Source organism: Pelophylax lessonae, assembly GCF_965119305.1.
Source record: "Pelophylax lessonae genome assembly, chromosome: 5".
In the NCBI taxonomy this organism is placed as follows: Eukaryota; Metazoa; Chordata; class Amphibia; order Anura; family Ranidae; genus Pelophylax; species Pelophylax lessonae.
This window is the reverse complement of record NC_138772.1, coordinates 10,756,269-10,778,525: the sequence shown is the minus strand read 5'-3', so window position 1 is coordinate 10,778,525 and position 22,257 is coordinate 10,756,269. Positions and strand designations below refer to the sequence as shown.

At 46.2% G+C, this 22,257-nt stretch overlaps 1 protein-coding gene across 1 annotated transcript in view; it reads right to left on the bottom strand.

The window, feature by feature from the left end:
* Positions 1 to 19,321, bottom strand: part of LOC309556405 (pentraxin fusion protein-like) — a gene marked incomplete at its 3' end in the record, with an annotated part of 30,452 nt that extends 11,131 nt beyond the window's left edge. The window contains exons 1-3 of the mRNA XM_082258868.1: positions 19,312 to 19,321; positions 13,587 to 13,656; positions 12,104 to 12,186 (exon numbers count right to left, since the gene is read on the bottom strand). Of these exons, the coding sequence (XP_082114994.1) occupies positions 12,104 to 12,182 (79 nt within the window). The 5' untranslated portion in view covers positions 12,183 to 12,186; positions 13,587 to 13,656; positions 19,312 to 19,321. The remainder of the gene's footprint in view (positions 1 to 12,103; positions 12,187 to 13,586; positions 13,657 to 19,311) is intronic.
* Between the last annotated feature and the right edge of the window lie 2,936 nt (positions 19,322 to 22,257).

Genomic DNA, 22,257 nt, shown 5'->3' with positions numbered 1-22,257 from the left:
TGTTGCTGCTTTTTGGAATTGATATGCTGATTTACCACGCATGTTTGTGAGTAGTTGATTTTAACTTCTGTTATTAAAAAGCCCGCTGAGGATAATGCGCTAGGCTGGTGCGCCCTTTCTTTGTGTTTGTTTTTACACTGATCATCAGTGCAGCTCTATCAGTGCCCATCAGTGACACCAATCAGTGCTGCGTTTCAGTGCCTATCAGTACCCATCAGTGCCGCCTATCTGTGCTCATCAGTGCAGCATATCAGTGCGTTTCAGTGCCACCTCATCAGTACCCATCAGTGCCGCCTCATCAGTACCCATCAATTCAACCTATCAGTGTCCATCAGCTAAGGAGAAAAATTATATATTTACAAAATTTTATGACAGAAACTAAAAAAAAAAAATTTTTAATCTTTTTTTATTTTTTATTTATTTTTTTTTAGCAAAAAATAAACCCCCCAGTGGTGATTAAATACCACCAAAATAAAGCTCTATTTGTGTAAAAAAAATTATAAAAATGTCATATGGGTACAGTGTCGCATGACCACGCAATTGTCATTCAAATTGTGAGAGTACTGAAAGCTGAAAATTGGCCTGGGCAGGAAGGGGGTGTGCACCCCCATCCTGAACCATACCAGGCCACATGCCCCTGACACTGGAATGACACCATGCAAGGGGGAAGGTAAAAGCTTTTCCAACCCTCCTACAAGGCACCTTGCCCCCCCATGTTGATGGGGTACCGGAGGGAGAAGCAGAGCCTGCATATGTACTGAATGCCGCTCCCAAACACATAAAAAAGTGAAAATAAAGCTTTACTACGGGATAAGTATATATGTGTGTGTGTGTGTGTGTATATATATATATATATATACAGTATATATATATATATATATATATATATATATATATACATACATATACAGTATATATATATATACAGTATATATATATATATATATATATATATATATATATATATATATACACATATATATATATACATATATATATATATATATATATATATACATACATATACATATATAAATATATATATATATATATATATATATATATATATATATATATATATATATATATAGTCTAAACAGAAGAGTCATGTGTCTTCTTCTGGAGCTTTGTGTATTTCTTCCAGATCTTTGCAGTAATCCAGTGTGAGACTTCCTGTAATAAAGACCGCTCACTGCTGCTCTCTCTCCTTGTGCAGGGAGACTGGTCTGGTCTCCTCCCCTTCCTGTCATTTTCTCCTGGCAGCCTGTAGTGGGTGGAGCTTGCTGGGCCCCTCCCACAGCTCTGCTCTCTCTCCTTGTGCAGGGGAACTGGTCTTGTCTCCACCCCCTCCTATAGTTTTCTGCAGGCAGCCCGTAGTGGGTGGAGCCTCTGTGGCCCCTCCCACAGCTCTGCTGTCTGCAAAGGCTATGTACAATACAGTGATGATGCCACTGTTATATTTACAAGGTAATATATGAGTTTTGCAAACACACTTGGTGCGCACAAATTAGGTTTATATACTTTTAGTAAAGAAAGAATATATTTTTTAGTGGCCAGATTCGATCTTTAAATTTAAAAAAGCTGCACCAATAGGAATAAGTGAGGGGATTTCTCCATTCGGATTCCCAAGACCTCCTGTATAAATGTTTGTACCTGGTCCCAGAAACTGGAGATAGTGGGGCAATGCCAGAATCTGTGGGCTAACTTCGGTCTTAGCCCACAGATTCTGGCATTGCCCAACTATCTCCAGTTTCTGGGACCAGGTACAAACATTTATACAGGAGGTCTTGGGAATCCGAATGGAGAAATCCCCTCACTTATTCCTATTTGGCTGCGAAGAGCCATTGCAGCCCACGACTGATCCTGGTCGGAAAGCCACACGGCCACCCCCTTGGATACACTTATGCACCTTGGCAGCTAAAAAAGCAATTCTAAAGACCTGGACTTCCAACCCCCCCCCCCCCCCCCCCCCCCCGACGATCTCCATGGTTTGCAACGACCTCAAAGCACTTCTATACATGGAAAAAGGAAATCTGGACATTGACAAGTTCTCATCCAAACTTTTTTTCTCCAGATGGCGCTCATTCATGATATATGCCTTCAGGGCAGATGAACTGAAAGCTCTGATGACACCCTTCCAATTCACAGAATGGTATTTAAAGGCTTCAATATCCAATACATTGGGAAGGTTGAGTGTGTAAGGCAACACCCTCCACGTTCACTTCCTCATGGAACTGTTCCTACCACTTGCTTATCGGCTACTTCAAGCTGGATCTCATGGATACCACTATTCCTCTTCCCCCCCTTCTTCCCCTCCTACTCCCCCCCTTTCACCTGCTATGTTGGAGTCTTGCTCAGCCAGTAAGACCCGGTTCACACTGATGCGAGTGCCGGGTTCGCATGTAATGTCGGAGCGCACTGCTCCGACATTACATGCGATCAGCTGTGCGGTGCGAGTTTAGCCATACAGTTTGTATGGCTAAATTCGCATCGCACCCGGTGCAAACACGCACAGGAGGCATTTTTGCAGCCGCATCAGGATCGGATCGCACAGCGGTTCACACTTGTGCGATCCCATCCTGTGCGAACTGCACGATCGCACTGCGATATGCGATCAAACTGGGGGTGTCGTTAAGATTACATTGACACCCCCAGCGGATCGCATATGGCAGTGTGAACTGCCGGGGGTGCGTGTGCGATGCGGGAAAAGGCTGCGAATTCGCAGCCTTCCCGCATCGCAATAGTGTGACCCGGCTCTAAGAGTCATCCTTTAAGTACTTAGTTATTTTTCTTTAAAGTGGAGTTCCACCCTAATTTAATACTTACCTCCATCTTCTCGCTCCGGGTCACCTGAAAAAGAAATGGATAATCGCATATTTTTTTTTTTTTACTTACCTCGTAGCGAAGAAAATATACTTACCTTACTTCCTTCTTCCTCCTTCCTCGGCCGCGGCCCGTCGTCACTTCCTGGCTCTGCAATGATTTCTGGGAGCTGGACGTCATAGCTCCCAGGAATCATTGCGCCTGCACCGGCCCCGACGTCAGTTCCGGGTCGCGCGCGTCATCCCCTTCTAAACAGCTTCTGGGCATGCCCAGAAGCTGTGGAGGGATGACGCGCGTGCACCGGAAGTGACGGCGGGGCCGGCGCAGGGCATCGTGGGACCGAAGAAGGTGGAAGAAGACGCCGAAGGGGATCTCGCTGGCTTCAAGCTGCCCACATCTGAGATGGCAGCGCTGGACAAGACGTTTTCAAGGTAAGTATTTGTCCTAACAGGTAAGTGCAACCCGGGACAGATCAGAGGCTAGCCATTGTGGAATGCACTAGCCCTGACTGTCCCGGGGGTATTTAAAAAAAAAAAAAATCCAGGGTGGAACTCCGCTTTAAATATTGACGTTCTCCTCACGTCCCATACAAGAGTGTCAATCTCTTTCCCCGTCCCTAATCCCCACAACCTCTCCCCCCCTCCTCTCCCAGTGTCGTTCACACTAAATTCATTATAACCCTTGTGTATAATATTTGTGACACTGTTATTACAAAATGTAAGAACACTCTGAATGGTTATATAATTCTTGCTGTTCTACGTACTGTACTATTTTGCTGCAATACAGTTCTTGTAATTGTTTCATATGTTCAATAAAAATATATTAAAAAAAAAAAAAAAGCTGCACATTGATACATTTATACACATATAAGTGAGCATGGGAAGTAAAGTAAAACAATAAAGATTACTGGAGCAGTGGGGGGAACAGATGGCAATAATGCTCGGACACTAAACTGAATGCTCTCCTCAGTGCTGCTTTCATTTGATCAGCTTGTATATGAGCACATTGACTTTTCCAAGTTCCTAATTTCCATATAAAGCATTCCCGCCTACTGACACCAATGATGGGGCACTATTCCTCCCACTGACACCAATGATGGGGCACTATTCCTCCCACTGATACCAATAATGGGGCACTATTCCTCCCACTGGCACCAGTGATGGGGCGCTATTCCTCCCACTGACACCAATGATGGGGCACTATTCCTCCCACTGACACCAATGATGGGGCATTATTCCTCCCACTGATACCAATGATGGGGCACTATTCATCCCACTGACACCAATGATGGGGCACTATTCCTCCCACTGATACCAATGATGGGGCACTATTTCTTCCACTGATACCAATGATGGACACTATTCCTCCCACTGACACCAATGATGGGACACTATTCCTCCCACTGATATCAATGATGGGACACTATTCCTCCCACTGATATCAATGGTGGTAGATTATTTCTCCCACTGATATCAATGATGGGGCATTATTCATCCCACTGATACCAATGATGGGGCACTATTCATCCCACTGACACCAATGATGGGGCATTATTCCTCCCACTGACACCAATGATGGGGCACTATTCCTCCCACTGACACCAATGATGGGGCATTATTCCTCCCACTGATACCAATGATGGGGCACTATTCATCCCACTGACACCAATGATGGGGCACTATTCCTCCCACTGATACCAATGATGGGGCACTATTGATCTTTTATTGAAAAGAATCAAGCAACATATTTTATACAAAAGTAAAAAACAGAACTATAGTACAATATTCCAACAGAAAAAAACAAAGGAATTCACATCCATGTGCAGAATATATACAATATATACATAATCCACTTCCAACATTCTTAGAAAACTATTTACATAAAGCAGCAGAGAGGGCCTAAGAGGCACAACCCATCACCTATGTATGCAGCCATTTATCAAAAACTGAGCATTAAGAAAAAATCTAGGGTGATAAGAGACAGAAAGCCACACCCGGGAAAGAGACTCCTGGCAGTCAGGGAGGCTTGAAACCCCTCCACGCCTTCAGCCAAGCCCTCTGACCCCACTTGTCTCTCTCAAGCGCCCGAATCTTCCCCACCTCATGCAGAATGTCACACACCACCACCTGAACAGGAAGGATTTTACGCCGAAGGGTGACCTGACACCGTGCGTTCCATGTGTAATAACGGACTACTAAACTAACTAAAAAAAGTGTATCCAAACAAAAGCCCCCACCAGTATTGAATGCTCCGTACACCCACTCAGCATAACCCAGCCTGGAGAGGAAAGGAACACCGAGGGCCCGCCCAACCTGTTTGTATACCTCTATGTTAAAAGGGCAACGAAGCAGAAAATGGTCCATAGTCTCCTCCTCACCTGCACATTCCTCCCGAGGACAACCACGATCCATCCCACTGCGGAATTTCAAATTGCCCCGAACATAGAGCCTCCCGTGGAAGCACAACCAGGCCAGATCCCTGAATTTAAGGGGGACTCTAGCCAAATTAATCAATCTTAACCCTTCCCTCAAAATTGGGCCTGGGCAATCCCTTAAGGCCAGTGGGTCATGAAAGACTTCACTCAAGACTCGGCTCATAAGGACTTTCCTCGGAGCGGATCTGAGATCTTCAGCCGACAGTCGCCACTGCCGCAGCAACTTCAGACACGGAGCGACATAGGCTGGGAGCTGACCACGATGACCCCTGAGATTCTTCACTTGGCCACCTTCTTCCCAAAGTCGCAGAAAAGGCCTAAACCAAGATCTAAACATGCCTGCCCATCCAGGAGGTTCCACTGCAAGCATACTACCAATGTTAAACTTGAGAAATAGCAGTGAAAAGAAAAGAACGGGGTTGACCATACCTAAGCCACCCTCCCTCCTGGATAGATAGGTGACATTCCTCTTGATGGGGTTCAGTCTGTTCCCCCACAGCATCTGGAAGAACACACTATAGATCCTAGCATAGAGAGACACTGGCAAGATGCAGACAGGGCTGACATACAAGAAGATCGGTATCAGGTAAGTCTTAATCAGATCAACCCTTTCCCTCAGAGATAACTTCCATCTCTTCCAGCTGACCACCTTAGTATTGGCAACTTCCAGCCTGCCCTCCCAGTTTTTGAGGCCATAATCGCCAGGTCCAAATTCAATGCCTAATATCTTAATTTTTTCCTGGGGCACTGGAAAAGTGTCCGGGAGATCAAACCCCTCACCTTCCTTTCCCATCCAAAAAACTTCACTCTTTTCCTGATTGATCTTGGAGCCTGATGCTTCAGAGTACCGTGATGTCAGAGAGACCACCTCCTCCGCTTCATCTGTCCCAGTGACAATCACTGACACATCATCCGCATAGGCAACAACCCTCAAAGGCGGCTCACCCGGGATTCCCACTGGTACCCCACACAACATGCTGCTCTCTAGCCTCCTGATGAAGGGGTCGATTGCAAACACATAGAGCAGGGGACTCAGCGGACAACCCTGGCGCACCCCAGAACCAACCTCAAAGGACTGTCCAACCCAACCATTAACAAGAGGGAAGCTTTCTGCCCCCTTATACAAAACTTTTAACCAATCGACAAAACCACCCGGCAGACCGTACTTACTAAAGAGCAACCACAGGTACTCATGGTTGACACGATCGAAAGCCTTTGCCTGATCCAATGCCAGTAGATACTTTCCCCAGCCTGCAGCCCTGCACTGCTCCAAGGCCTCCCGGACAGCTAAAACCGCTGTGAAGGTGCTCCTACCCTGGATCGAACAGTGCTGATGGCGAGAAAGCAAAGACTCTGCTACTGCCGATAGGCGCCAGAAAAGTATCTTCGCCAGCACCTTTCTATCGACATTGAGAAGGCTGATGGGGCGCCAATTCTCAATCATCGAAGGATCTTTACCTTTTGAAAGAAGAATCACAGCTGAGTGTCTCATGGAAGGGGGAAGCACCCCCTCAGCAAGACAACTGTTAAAAATCTCTACCAAATGTGGGGCCAGAATAGACTTAAAGGCTTTGTAAAACTCAGCCGTCAGACCATCCGGTCCAGGTGACTTCTTGATGGCAAGCTGTTCAATTGCCCTCGTCACCTCTTCAACTGTGATCTCTTCTGTCAAATTCATCAAAGGGACATCTCCACCATTTAGACCTGGAATAGAGTCCAAAAAGCTTTCCATCTTGTCTCGGTCAAGCTCCTTCCTCCCAAGAAGTTCAGCATAAAAAGACCTCACGACCTCCAGGATCCCTGACCTGGACTTTGTCAAGGAACCTGTACTATCCTTAAGGCCAACGACCATCTTAACAGCTACACCCTGTGTGCAGTTCTGGTAAGGGTCAGGCGAGTGGTATTTCCCATAGTCCCGCTCCAGAACCAAAGAGGTATGCCGGTCATATTGACACTTCCTGAGGAGGATTTTCACTTCAGAGATTGCCCCAGGATCTCCTCCTCTCGAGACAAGAATATCCAGCTTCCTCCGCAAACGTTGGTAGGTCATGTATCTATTAAACTGTTTTTTATTGGCTAGGCCCCTGAAGAATCCAGCAATCCTCTTTTTGGTCAGCTCCCACCACTCAGCCTTGCTGCTACAAAAGTCCAGGATGGTCACCTGTGCCTGAAAGAATTCCTCAAAGGATTGTCTAACATGTTCTTCCTCAAGGAGAGTCGAATTTAATCTCCAGATGCCTTTGCCCCTCTGAGGGAAATCTGAAGCATTCAAGACCACAGATAGCATACAGTGATCAGAGAACTCCACCGCCTGCACCACTGGGGGTGAGAAAGCAGAGGCCTCCTTCAAAAAAAACCTATCTATCCTACTCTGACTATTACCTCGATGAAAGGTGAACCCTGTGTCATCCGGGAGGTGCTTAATGTGCACATCCACAAGACCAGCATCCCTAACCATACTATTTAAAAAAACGCTATCATATCCCAGCCGGTCATTGAAGTCCTTCCTGTCCTTGGGCCTAGTCACAGTATTAAAGTCACCTCCAAAAACCACTTGCCGGGATGTAAAAAGAAATGGCTTGATCCTTGTAAAAAGGCATTTCCTGTCCCACTTTGTGTGCGGCCCATAAATATTAATTAGGCGCAGGTCCTGCCCTCCCACAAGAACGTCTAAGACCATACATCTCCCAATCTCCACCTCAATAACCCGCCGGACAGTTACCATGCCGGTTTTAAACAACACCGCCACCCCGCCGTAAGGCTCGGCCGCAAGAGACCAGTAAGATGGACCATACCTCCACTCTCTCTTGGCCATATGAATATCTGCCAAGGAGGTGAGCCTAGTCTCCTGCAAAAATAAAATTTCAGCATCTAATTGGCTGAACAAAAAGAAGGCCATAGAACGAGCTCTTACTGACTTAATACTGGCGACATTTATTGTCACCACTTTTAACGGAGGGGGAACCGCCATTTGGGTTATTGAGTGGATTGCTTCTTAGCTCCCCTCTGCTGCTCATCACCAGAAGCCTCTCTCTTTCTTGAGGCCTCCTCCAATTCCATTTCTGAATCAGAATTTTGCTCAGAAGAAGCTCCAGATGTGGAGATATCCCATGCAGAAGCCCTAGAACGGTTGGGGACAGACACTGGGGCATCCTGTCCCTGTTCCGTCCTCACCGCCTGTCTCTTCCGCCTCACAACCTTCCTTCTCTCCTCCAGGTACTGCAGGTCAGATTCAGAGATGTTATCTCTTGTTTTCTTCTTTTTTGAAGTCTTCACAGAAGACTTCTTTACAGAGGAAACCGCAGCACCCTTTTTGGTACCCTCTACCACTCCTGGTGGGGGGGGACCTTCCCTTAAGTCAGACCTAGGAGGGGATGACTCATGGGGCAAGACTGACTCGGGGGGGACAGACTTAGAAGGTTCTGACACAAGAGGAGCGGGTACAGTAGGCTGGGGGGACACAGAGACAGTCACAGAAGGAATACCTACAGACACAGGAGGGTTGGCCACAGAAACTGGGGAGGGATCCTGAACAGGACCTGGGGGGTCAGTCACCGCTGAGGAGGATGGTACACCAGGGGCCTCATCCTCCATCCCGTCCAGCCTCAACAGTTCATCTACTACCTCCTTCTCCATGTTGTGCCAGGCCTCTGGACATCGGCTGTAGGGGTGGCCAAGGCGCAGGCACAGGTTGCACCTTATCGCCTGGGTACAGTCCCTGGCCACATGACCCTGTCCCCGACATACTGAACATATTAAGGCTGAACAGGAGGAGCTAAAATGCCCCTTTTCTCCACAGCGGTGACATAGCTTTGGCTGACCAGGATAAAAAATAGTCATCCTATCCCTCCCTATGAAAGCCGAGGAGGGCAGGTGACGGACAACATTCCCATCCCTGGCCAACCTAACCGTTACTGACCAACCCCCGGTCCAGATGTCACGTTCATCAAGGATTTTTTCTAGCCTTGTCAAAACCTCACCATAGTTCCTTAACCAGACCTCTAGGTCCCGAGCAGGAACACTCTCATTATTGAGGATGATGGTTATTTTTTTAACCGTTGATCTCTGCGAAACAGCAACTGGTGCCAGATCTTCCCATTCGGGTCTTGACCTGCACCGAGCTTCATATCGTTCCCAGAACAGGTCAAGACCCTCCGGCCTGGTGAAGCTGATTGTGTACTCCCGGCTCCCAGCTACATGTATTAGGGCATAAAGGTCATTCGCCCCAAAGCCCATCTCCAAAATCATATCCACCACCACACGCCGTGCTGGAGAGACTGCACCACCTTCCCATTTAAGTATAACGACATTACGTCTTGGACCCCCAGCAGAAGCCAGAGACCCAAGACCGGAACCAGGGGTGCTCAAAGTGGCAGTTTGTGGTGTAAATCTCTGCCTGGAAGCAGGGTTCCTCATTGGCTGCAGCCCTGGCTTAATAATATTACCAGGAGCAGAGCGTACCACCTGAGCAAAAGAAGGCTTATCAGGGCCAAGACCCCACACCGATGTAACTTTAGCTGGTACATTATTATTATTATCCTTATTATTAACTGCTTGTACTGAGCCAGCAGGATTGTCTATTACACAAACATTAGTAGGATTATTCAGAACACCTGTGTTGGAAGTAATGTCAGAACAATCAGTATTCACTATCACAGTTTCTGCTGTAGTACCACAGGTGTCCTGATGCTGCAGTATAGAGACAGCAGCTGTGACTGGACAAACAGCCTTTGACTCAGCAAAAGGGGGGTTAACTGGTTGTTCTGGCTCTTGTAGTTCCTTTGCTGCAATGTCATTTTTTAAACGCAATTTTTCCTCAGTGGAAACATCAGCAGCTGAAGTATTGCTGGATATAATATTACCAGCCTGGGTGTCATTGGGCAAAACATCAGTATTAGCCAAGGTGTTAAATGGCACAAAAATAGTTTTATCAGTCACTTGTGACTTGCTAGGCTTTACCTTATCAGGCACATTATCAGGAAAGTTCTCCTCACCAAACACCAGCTGATCCGCCCGTAATGGAGACTCCACTGCCTGGATCACTGTCAGCATGCCTCCTGAGCCCTGAGAAGGCAACGGGTTGCTTACCTCACCTTGGGGGGTCAGGGGGTCAGAACTGGGGGTCTCCTCGTCCACCTCCATCTTTGCCATCCTTGCAAATCTGCGGTCATTGCAAAACTTTTCCTTAAAGGGCCCCTCTTTACCTTCCATCATGGCCACAATGGTTTCCTGGTGTTGAACCCGGACCTTTGCCAACTGGATTTCCGGATCCATAGATCCACGGTTGCGGCTGTACAAACCTTCACGTTGCTTTCGCAGACGCTTCAACTCCGCTCTCAGTTTGTAGAGCTGGTCTCTCTCCCTATTCAGGACCTTGATCCCGGCCACCACTCGCTCCCGAATGGACTCGGTATCCTCATCCTCACCAGGGGCAGAGAGATCCCCAGCCATGGCTTGTCCAGGAGCAGGTATGTCATCCATCTGCCCAGGGGATGGCTGAGAGCTTCCAGCAGGAGAGGCCCTGCTGGCCTGCATGGCCTCCCCAGATAGGGGCCAGCAGAGCTGGGAGAGATTTTACCAGACTCCCCTCTCAAACAGATCACCTGGAGCAGCTCCAGACACACAGCCAGAGAACCTTCCTGCAGCCACACCCGAAGCTGAATGATGGGAAACTACTCCTCCCACTGACAGCAATGATGGGACACTATTCCTCCCACTGACACCAATGATGGGACACTATTCCTCCCACTGACACCAATGATGGGACACTATTCCTCCCACTGACACCAATGATGGGACACTATTCCTCCCACTGATATCAATGATGGGACACTATTCCTCCCACTGATATCAATGGTGGTAGATTATTTCTCCCACTGACACCAATGATGGAACACTATTCCTCCCACGAATACCAATGATGGGACACTATTCCTCCCACGAATACCAATGATGGGACACTATTCCTCCCACCTATATCAATGATGGTAGATTATTTCTCCCACTGACACCAATGATGGGACACTATTCCTCCCACTGATATCAATGATGGGGCACTATTCCTCCCCCTGACACCAATAATGGGGTACTATTCCTTCCACTGACACCAATGATGGGGCACTATTCCTCCCACTGACACCAATGATGGGACACTATTCCTCCCACTGACACCATTGATGGGACACTATTCCCCCCACTGATATCAATGATGGGGCACTATTCCTCCCACTGATATCAATGATGGGGCATTATTCATCCCACTGATACCAATGATGGGGCACTATTCATCCCACTAACACCAATGATGAGGCACTATTCCTCCCACTGATATCAATGATGGGGCATTATTCATCCCACTGATACCAATGATGGGGCACTATTCATCCCACTGACACTAATGATGAGGCACTATTCCTCACCCTGATACCAATGATGGGGCACTATTCCTCCCCCTGATACCAATGATGGGACACTATTTCCTCACTGACACCAATGATGGGACATTATTTCTTCCACTAACACCAAGGATGGGGCACTATTCCTCCCACTGACACCAATGATGGGGCACTATTCCTCCCACTGATACCAATGATGGGGCACTAGTCCTCCCACTGACACCAACAATGACACACTATTCCTCCCAGTTATACCAATGATGGGGAATGGTTTACTCTCACTGATGGCGGGGCAGTATCTCTCTCTCCCCCCCCCCCTCCCATTGGCCACAGTCTGGCCCCCCTAAAGCATGAAGGACAGCTAACTGGCCCTTTTTTTTTTGAAAGTTTGGGGAAGGGGTAGGTAGGTGGAGGGATTGGTAGGTGGAGGGGGGAGGAGGATTGTACTTACAGTTTGGGTTCACAACGCATTCATCAGGTCTTGCAACGTGTATCAGTCCGCAAATGAAGAGGATTATGGGAATCTTCATTCTGCTAATAACAGATAAAGTAGATGTAAATCTAATCAATTAAATCTTAAAGAGGAAGTAAATCCTTCTTTTCTTCTTTTTTTTTTCCCCCTGCAAAGTGGTAAATGCATAATGTGCTAGTATGCATCGCATGCACCGGCTGTATTACCGGCTGGAGCCGCGTGACGTCACTCCCGCACATGCGCGCGGGAGACGCCGGTCACAGCACAGGGCTCTGATGAAATGGCATGGACGGCCGTTCCTTCAGAGCGCATGCGCCGATGACGTCATTGGCTGCATGCAATGTAAATATCTCCTAACCGGTTCAAGTTTAGAAGATATTTAAAGTACCAATAGGTAAGCCTTATTAAAGGCTTACCTATAGGTAAAAGTTATAAACGTGGGTTTTATAATCTCTATAACTAAGCTTTTACATGTTTATGTCGTTTCAAAAGTTGCTTCCAACTGTCTAGTATCCATGGCGTTGCTATTTGGGGTCTATGTATAAAATATTTATTTCATTTTGTTTTCATATTACATTCATTTGTTTATTTATTTTTGTGATTGATTGAATATCACCGAAGATTTGTTTCCTTTGAACATGTTGTAATAGATACATTGTATGTTTATTTCACTTGGAGTTTTTTTTTTTTTTGTATTTAGTCACGTTGTATCGATTCTTACTAACGATACTAAAAGATCTTTTTATGTAGAAACAATGTTGGTTATACACAAATGAGTTGAGATCGTGCTGTATTTTCATTACAGTTATATTTATTGAAGTGAAGTGAAAGCACTTTTTAATACGAGCAGCAATTCATTATTAATAACAATTTTTTCACTTGTGCACTAAAATTGGGGTAGAGGATATTGTGTGGTTTATATTTTTTAGATACGGTATTGCGCTGATTAATAATTATTATAATATGTATAAAACGTTTGCTGAATGAATGTGACGCACATCCGCACGGCTCCAAAAAAATTGCCATATTCTGTGTTATATAATTATCCTTTGTAATTGTAAGCCCCATCTAGTGGCCATAATACGGTATCTCTTTTAAATACCTTAATCAGGAAAAAAACTCATTATGACCACTAGTTGGCGTTTACGATCGGAGATAATAGATAGATAATTACATTAAACAGAATAAGAAATGTTTCATTGGAGCTGTGCAGATGTGTGTCACATTTGTTCAGCAAGCTTTTTATACATAGACCCCTTTGTGTCGCCTTTAAATTTTGCAGATCTCAGAGTAATACAGGAAGCCCTGCATTAAAATATTCAGATAATTAAAAACAAACAAAAAACAGAATTACAGATTTTCCCAATTCAATCCTCTGTGATTTATACTTTCTTCCTCCCCAGATATATATTTATTTACAATGTATTAAATAGCTGCGTTCCATGGGGGGGAGGACACTTACCTCTCGTTCACTCTCTGCGTCACTTGAAAGGTTGTGATGACCAATTAGGTGTTAGCTTCAACGCTTCACCGAGATGGCTAAAAGACATAGGGTACAATTTTATATTCTAGTTTTCTTCTAGCGATAACATAACCAAAATAATAATTGGCATAAAGACAAGAAAAAGTAACAAGTAAAAATCTTTCCAATAAGTGACACTTGGGGGTCTATTTATAAAATATTTGTTGTGCGGAATCGATAAATGTGCCCACATATTTAGAACGAAAATCACTGTATTTCCTCTAATATATGTAGTTCCTTTATTGTCAGCGCTTCCTGCTGGCCATAATGTTTTTTTTCTTGCATAATTACCTCAATGGACATCTCCCCCCCCCCCCTATCACCTCTTACCTGAATATCTCCCCTCACCTCGACATCTCCTCTCACCTGGATATCTCCTCTTACCTAGTTATCTCCTTTCATCAGTATATCTCCCCTCACCCAGATATCTCCTCTCACCTGGATATATCCCCTGACATAGATATTTCCCTTCACCTGAATATTTCCTCTCCCCTGTATATCTTCCCTCATCTGGATATCTCCCCTCACATGAATATCTAATCTCACCTAGATATCTCCTCTCACTTGGATATCCCCCCTCACATGGATATCTCCTCTTACCTGAATATCTTCCATCACATTGATATCTCCTCTCACCTTGATATCTCCCCGCACATGAATATCTCCTCTCACCTGGATATCTTCTCTCAACTACATACTGTATCTGCTCTCACATAAATATCTCCCCTCACCTGGATATTTCCTTTTACCAGGTTATCTCCTCTCACCTGAATATTTCCCTTCACTTGGATATCTCCCCTCACTTACATATCCCCTCTCATCTGGATATCTCCCCTGACATGGATTTTTCTTTTCACCTGAATATCTTCCCTCACCTGAATATCTAATCTCACCTAGATATCTCCCCTGACACAGATATCTCCTCTTACCTGGTTATTTCTTCTCACCTAAATATCTCCCTTCACCTGGATATCTCCCCTTATCTAAATTTCTCCTGTCACCTGTATATCTTCCCTGATAGGAATATCAACTTTCACCTAGATATCTCCTCTTATCTGGTTATCTCTTCTCACCTGAATATTTCCCTTTACCTGGATATCTTCTCTCACCTTTATATCTCCCCTGACATTGATATCTCCTCTCACCTGGATATCTCCCCTGAGATGGATATGTTCCCTCACCTGGATATCTCCCCTGACATGGATATGTTCCCTCACCTGGATATCTCCCCTGACATGGATATGTTCCCTTACCTGGATATCTCCCCTGACATGGATATGTTCCCTTACCTGGATATCTCCCCTGACATGGATATGTTCCCTTACCTGGATATCTCCCCTCACCTGAATATCTCCCCTCACATGGATATCTCCCCTGACAAGGATATCTCCCCTCACATGGATATCTCCCCTGACATGGATATCTCCCCTCACCTGAATATGTCCCCTGACATGGATATCTCCCCTCACATGGATATCTCCCCTCACATGGATATCTCCCCTCACATGGATATCTCCCCTCACCTCTATATCTCCCCTCACCTGGACATTTACCCTCACATGGATATGTTCCCTCACCTGGATATCTCCCCTGACATGGATATGTTCCCTCACCTGGATATCTCCCCTGACATGGATATGTTCCCTTACCTGGATATCTCCCCTGACATGGATATGTTCCCTTACCTGGATATCTCCCCTCACCTGAATATCTCCCCTCACATGGATATCTCCCCTGACAAGGATATCTCCCCTGACATGGATATCTCCCCTGACATGGATATCTCCCCTGACATGGATATCTCCCCTCACCTGAATATCTCCCCTCACATGGATATCTCCCCTCACATGGATATCTCCCCTCACCTGAATATCTCCCCTCACATGGATATCTCCCCTGACAAGGATATCTCCCCTGACAAGGATATCTCCCCTGACATGGATATCTCCCCTGACATGGATATCTCCCCTGACATGGATATCTCCCCTCACATGGATATCTCCCCTCACATGGATATCTCCCCTCACATGGATATCTCCCCTCACCTCTATATCTCCCCTCACCTCTATATCTGCCCTCACCTGGACATTTACCCTCACATGGATATCTCCCCTCGCATGGATATCTCCCCTCACCTCTATATCTACCCTCACCTGAATATCTCCCCCACATGGATATCTCCCTTCATGTTGATAACTCCTCTTATCTACCTTTCTCCCATCACATTGATATCTCACCTCACATGGATATCTCACCTCACATTGATATCCCCTCTCACCTGGATATCTCCCCCTGACATGGATATCTCACCTCACCTGTATATCTGCCCTCACCTGAATATCCCCCCCCCCTCCCGTGTGGATATCTCCCCTCATGTTAATATCTCCTCTCATCGACCTATCTCCCATCACATTGATATCTCCCCTCACATGGATATGTCCCCTCACATTGATGTCCCCTCTCACATTGATATCCCCTCTCACCTGGAAATTTACTGTCACATAAATATCAAATCTCACCTGGATATCTTCCCTCACATGGATATCTCCCCTCACATGGATATCTCCCCTCACCTCTATATCTCCCCTCACCTCTGTATCTCCCCTCACCTCTATATCTGCCCTCACCTGGACATTTACCCTCACATGGATATCTCCCCTCACATGGATATCTCCCCTCACCTCTATATCTGCCCTCACCTGAATATCTCCCCCACATGGATATCTCCCTTCATGTTGATAACTCCTCTTATCTACCTATCTCCCATCACATTGAATATCTCCCCTTATCTACATTTCTCCTGTCACCTGTATATCTTCCCTGATATGAATATCAACTTTCACCTAGATATCGCCTCTTACCTGGTTATCTCTTCTCACCTAAATATTTCCTTTTACCTGGATATCTTCTCTCACCTTTATATCTTCTCTGACATGGATATCTTCCTTCACCTGAATGTCTCCCCTCCCATCGATATCTCCCCTCACCTGGATATCTCCTCTCAACTTGATATCTGCCCTCACCTGAATATTGTCTCTCACCTTGATATCTCCCCTGACATTGATATCTCCTCTCACCTGGATATCTCCCCTGAGATGGATATGTTCCCTTACCTGGATATCTCCCCTCACCTGTATATCTGCCCTCACCTGAATATCTCCCCTCACATGGAAATCTCCCCTCATGTTGTTATCTCCTATCATCTACCTATCTCCCATCACATGGATATCTCCCCTGACATGGATATGTTCCCTCACCTGGATATCTCCCCTGACATGGATATGTTCCCTCACCTGGATATCTCCCCTGACATGGATATGTTCCCTCACCTGGATATCTCCCCTGACATGGATATGTTCCCTCACCTGGATATCTCCCCTGACGTGGATATCTCACCTCACCTCACCTGCATATCTGCCCTCACCTGAATATCTCCCCCCATTTGGATATCTCCCCTCATGTTGTTATCTCCTCTCATCTACCTATCTCCCATCACATGGATATCTCCCCTCACATGGATATCGCCCCTGACATGGATATCTCCCCTCACATTGATATCCCCTCTCACCTGGAAATTTTCTGTCACATGAATATCAAATCTCACCTGGATATCTTCCCTCACATGGATGTCTCCCTTTACCTGAATATCTCCCCTTACATGGATATGTCATCTTACCTAGATACCTCCCCTCACCTCATTATCTCCATTCACCTGGAAATCGTCCTTTATCTAGATATCACCCCTCACATGAATATCTACTCTCACCTGGATATCTTCCCTCAACTTGATTTCGCCGCTCACATGACTATGTCCTCTCACCTGCATATCTCCCCTCACTCAGACATCTACCCCTGTACAGACATCTACTCTTACCTGGATATTGCCTCTTACTTGGTCTGATCCTCTCACTTGAACCCCAGGGAAGGTTTGCTGTTTATATGATGAAGGCTTGGCTTCATCTACATACCTGGATTTCTGCCATCACTGTCCTCTATTGAAATATTTGTTCTAGGGAAATATACATCACTCTCATTCTTCCCCGTACTTGTCACTTACCCCCAATCCAAGAAAACCTACGTCAATCATTTGTTAATTTAATACACAGACATTTGCATATGTAACACTCGTATATAGAAACAAATATACAGTGAAGTACACCTTTAGTGAGAAGTAATACAATGTAACATATATCAGAACTAATTATTATTATCCAATATCAGTGAACAGTTCTCCTTAAAGTAGAATTTAACCTCTGCAAACATTTTTTTTTTAAGTTAGGCTCCCAGGAGCTTTTATCCATATTGTGCCAGTATGTAAAGCATATCATCACATTATCACCCCAAACTTACCTGGCCAGTGATCCCCTCCAGCGCTGAGTTGTTAGCACTGTTCTTAGTTCTGGGTGCTTCCATCTTTTTCCAGTCTTCCTTGCAGGTTGAAAATGAAGTCCTTCTTTCTGAGAGATGGAGCCCTTCTATTTGGGAGAAAAAACCCTTATATTTAGGAAAGGGGGTCTCCAAACTTTTCCAAAAAAGGGCTGGTTTATTATTCTTCAGACTTTAGGAGAGCCTGATTGTGGCCAGTGGGGGCAGAAAATGTTCTGGGCTCAGCAACAGTGAGACTAAATATGGCCTCAGGGTTAGTTGGCAATAGGAGGAAGAGTAGTGCCCCTATTAGTAGGAGAAGTAGTATACCATCTTTGGTATTGGTGGAAGCAATAGTGCTCCATTGTTGGTGTCAGTGGGAGAAATAGTGCCTCATATTAGTGTGAGGAATAGTGCCCCAAGGGCCAGATAGAGGCTAGCAAAGGACCACATCTGGCCCACGGGCGGCAGTTTGGAGACCCCTGATTTAGGAGATGAAGCCCTTCCAATTGAAAGACGGAGTTCTTCCATTTGGGAGATGAAGCCCATCTATTTAGGAGATAATGTCCGTCAGATTGCGAGATCGAGACTTTTTTACATCTGGGAGATGGAGTAACTCCCAATCACATGATCGCTGTGATAACCAGTAACTGGGTATCGCAATGATCGTTTGTAAAATCTGTCCCTGTATTGCTTTCTCCTCTGAATGGAGAAAAATATATACCGGTAATTTTATTCTAGATAAATAAATAAAGTCTAGGGGAAAGAAAAAAAAAAGATAAAATAATCAGATTAAGGCGTGATTGAGGTGTCAGGGTGTCAGGAGACCAGAGCACACCGAGGTGCAGGTAAAATAAGGCAGTTTATTAAAACAAACAACAATAAATGCATAGCAAGAGATAGGAGCGAGATCAGGAATAGCCGGGGTCAAGTCCAGAAGCAGGTGGTCATCCAAGCCGGGATCGAGTCCAGAAGCGGGTAGTCATCCAAGCCAGGGTCGAATCCAGGAAAGGGTAGCCATCCAAACCGGTATGGAGTCCTGAAGCGGGTAGTCTGCCGATGCAGGGTCGAGAGCCAGGAGGGGGATCGTCAGCCAAGCCTGGTCAGACACAGAGGAACCCGGAGAACAGAAGACTGCTAGCAGTAATGCACCTTGGAGCACAAACACAAGGGCAAGGATTGCAACCTATCAGGTGATTGATAAAGTCAGGTGTGCAGCATCATCAGTGTGCGACGACCAAACGACAGACAAGTGATGATGCAATCAGAGTTTATAAGAGGGAGCAGTCTGCACATGTCCAAGATGGCTGCCAACAGAAGGACAAGGTATGACCTTGACACTAGGTTAGTGGTCACTGTCAGAGTCCAAGGTCAAGTCAGCATGTTTTAGTAATCCCCCATAATACGTAGCGCCTTTTAGCAGGCAAATTTAGTACATTTCATCTTTAGGGCCGGTTCACGCCACAAAAACTCACTTCAAATTTATTAGGGATGTGTTTTTGCATGCAAGTTTTTAACACGTTCTTGATGTGTAGCACCCTCTAGTGTGTTAGTTGTGAATAGTTGTTAGAGTAGGTAAATTGGCTGAGAGCCAGGCCTGGGTTGAATCTGGGTCAGGGCTAAGTGACTCAGGGAGGCTGGATGACTCAACAAGCAGCATCTCTGGTAACTCCTCCTGCTCTCTGGAACCTTGGAGAAGCTTCCAGAAGTAGAAGGTGGAGTCTAGAAAGAGTCTAGAAGGAGCTGCTTGGAGTACTAAGGAGGGCCCCAGCCAATCCCCAGCAAGTGGGCTGGCAGGCAGCGGGCACCTATTAAACACTCTTGCATCCTGCCAGCAGGGGCAGTTGGGTGGAAGATGGAGATGGAGTGCTGAGGGGGCTGTCAGTGGCCCTTGAGGGTGCCTCCTAGTTCGGGGGGCGACCTCGGGCCTTGGACTCAAGTGCTGAAGGGACTTCTACCAGACACAGAGGAATCCTTTCCTGGAGGCAAGTAGCAAGTGTGAGGACAGCAGGAGAGAGAGGCAACACATCCAGGAGATATCACTGGATTTGTGTAAAAAATGACTGCACTACTGTCATAGAGAACAGCTGCTGGTACTACAATAAAACAATTATGTCCAAAGCAACTAAAAAGAAAAGCGCCCCGCTATAAACCTACACATGAAATTGCTTAAAATGATCTAACATAAAATTCTACATATAAACATACAATATTTAGTATGTAACTGTGAAAAACCAAATAAGGTGCAAATTGACAAATGTGCAAATAAGCAACCTATATATAACACAATAAAGAAGCAAAGACTGTGTATATGAAAAAGTGTTTCGATGTACCATATTCATACCAAATCAATACGTTCATTTGCAGACCATATGCAGTGAAAAAAATGGATTTTTGTAAAATCTTACCGTAAAATCCTTTTCTCTTAAGCTCATTGACAGACGCAGTCCTCTTGATTAATAACACATTGGGTTATACTGCCCTCTACAGGAGTAGGACACTAGATGGAAGGAAAACGTTCTGGCCATACCCTAGGGGCAGTCCCAGAGGGTATATCCTCTCCCTCTCTGCTACAGGAAGTCAGTTATGTCACAAAGCAGTGTTAGAGAATTTAACCCAACCCAACTCAAAAACAGAGGGGCGGGTACTGCGTCTGTCAATGAGCTTAAGAGAAAAGGATTTTACGGTAAGATTTTACAAAAATCAATTTTTCTCTGTCGCTCATTGACAGACGCAGTCCTCTTGATTAATAACACATTGGGACGTCACAAAGCAGTGCCACAAAAGAGGGGTGGGACTCACTGTCTGAGGAGACATTACCTGAGACAACAGCCCCAGAAGAAGGACATGCAGCTGCGATGACCAGCTCAGAATCTGTATCTGAAGTATCAGATGAAATAGGGGTAGGCGGGGGTCGCTTTCTGGACCCCCGTCCCTGACAGGCCACCTCCACCCGGGATACCAAAGACTCCAAAATTGTAGATAATGCATCAATTACAAGTGGGGTACTGGAGGGCCCTGTGGCCACCTCGAGGGGATCAGTTGAGGATACATGTGTGGCAGGGTCCATGATTATACAAGACACTTGCCAGCAAACCAAAAAAAAATTAATTGCAAAAAAAAACTTTTTTTTTTTTCGTTGTAATCCCTCAGCGCAACAGCGCCCCTCAGTGTACCTGTTCCGGACCCCACAGAGAGAGAGAGACCCCAAGGCTCACCACCTGATGCACAGAAGTTTTATCCACCTGCTCTCAGCGCTGTCTTGTTACAGACAGGAAGTCTTTTTGCACTTTTCCCGGGTAAAGGAGGCGGCTCCGCCCCTTTACACGCCTCTCGGCACTGCCCTGCTCCTCCTCGAGGTAGCTGGGTGTTTTCAAAATGGCCGCCCCCATGCAGGAGACACGAGGCTACGCCAAAATGGCGGCCTCGCGCGACCTGAGGGAGATGGCGGCGGCCTGTCACCTATGGGAAGATGGCGGCGGCCTGCTGCAATGTGCGGCCTGCGGAGGATGGTATCGGCCTGTGCGGCCTGCGGGAGGTGTGGGAGGATGGCGACCTGCGGACTCCTGCGGATGGCAGTAATCTAGGCCCAGGCATCGGCCTGTATTGCAGCCTTATGATCAGGTAGGATCTATCCCCCATACATGGCCATCATTCACAGCCACTGACTTCAGTCATGGTCCTTAAACAGTGCACCCTCATACAGTGACCTTAGATAGTCAGCTCCCAAACCAAGCCTCCTGGTTTCTTATATACAAAATCACACTCAAATGGGGGATTTGTAACCTGTTATAGGATAGTGACCATCCTAGGGAGGGGCCCGCGTCCACCAACACACCCGTAGGGGGAGAGGGGGAACATTATACTCACCATACCGGACCAGGCGGGCGCCAACTCCTGACAGAACCCCTCTCCAGGCGAGACGTTTAACTCGCAGGGTCAGTCCCCGTCCAGTGGGACTATGTCGCGGCCGACCCAGCACGGAGCTAGGGCCTGCACGCGCTCGCAGGCTGACTGGGGTGACCACTGGATCTCAACATCCAGCCCGTCGCCCAGTTTCAGCGTACTTGCTTGAAGATCTCACAGGAACACGGGAGAAAAAAGCTGCCTAATAAAACGTTTTTCTAAAAAAATATCCTGCCAGGACCAAAGATCCCAGCAAGGAACTTAGGTCCTTACTCCTAACTAGACAGAAAAAAACTGACTTCCTGTAGCAGAGAGGGAGAGGATATACCCTCTGGGACTG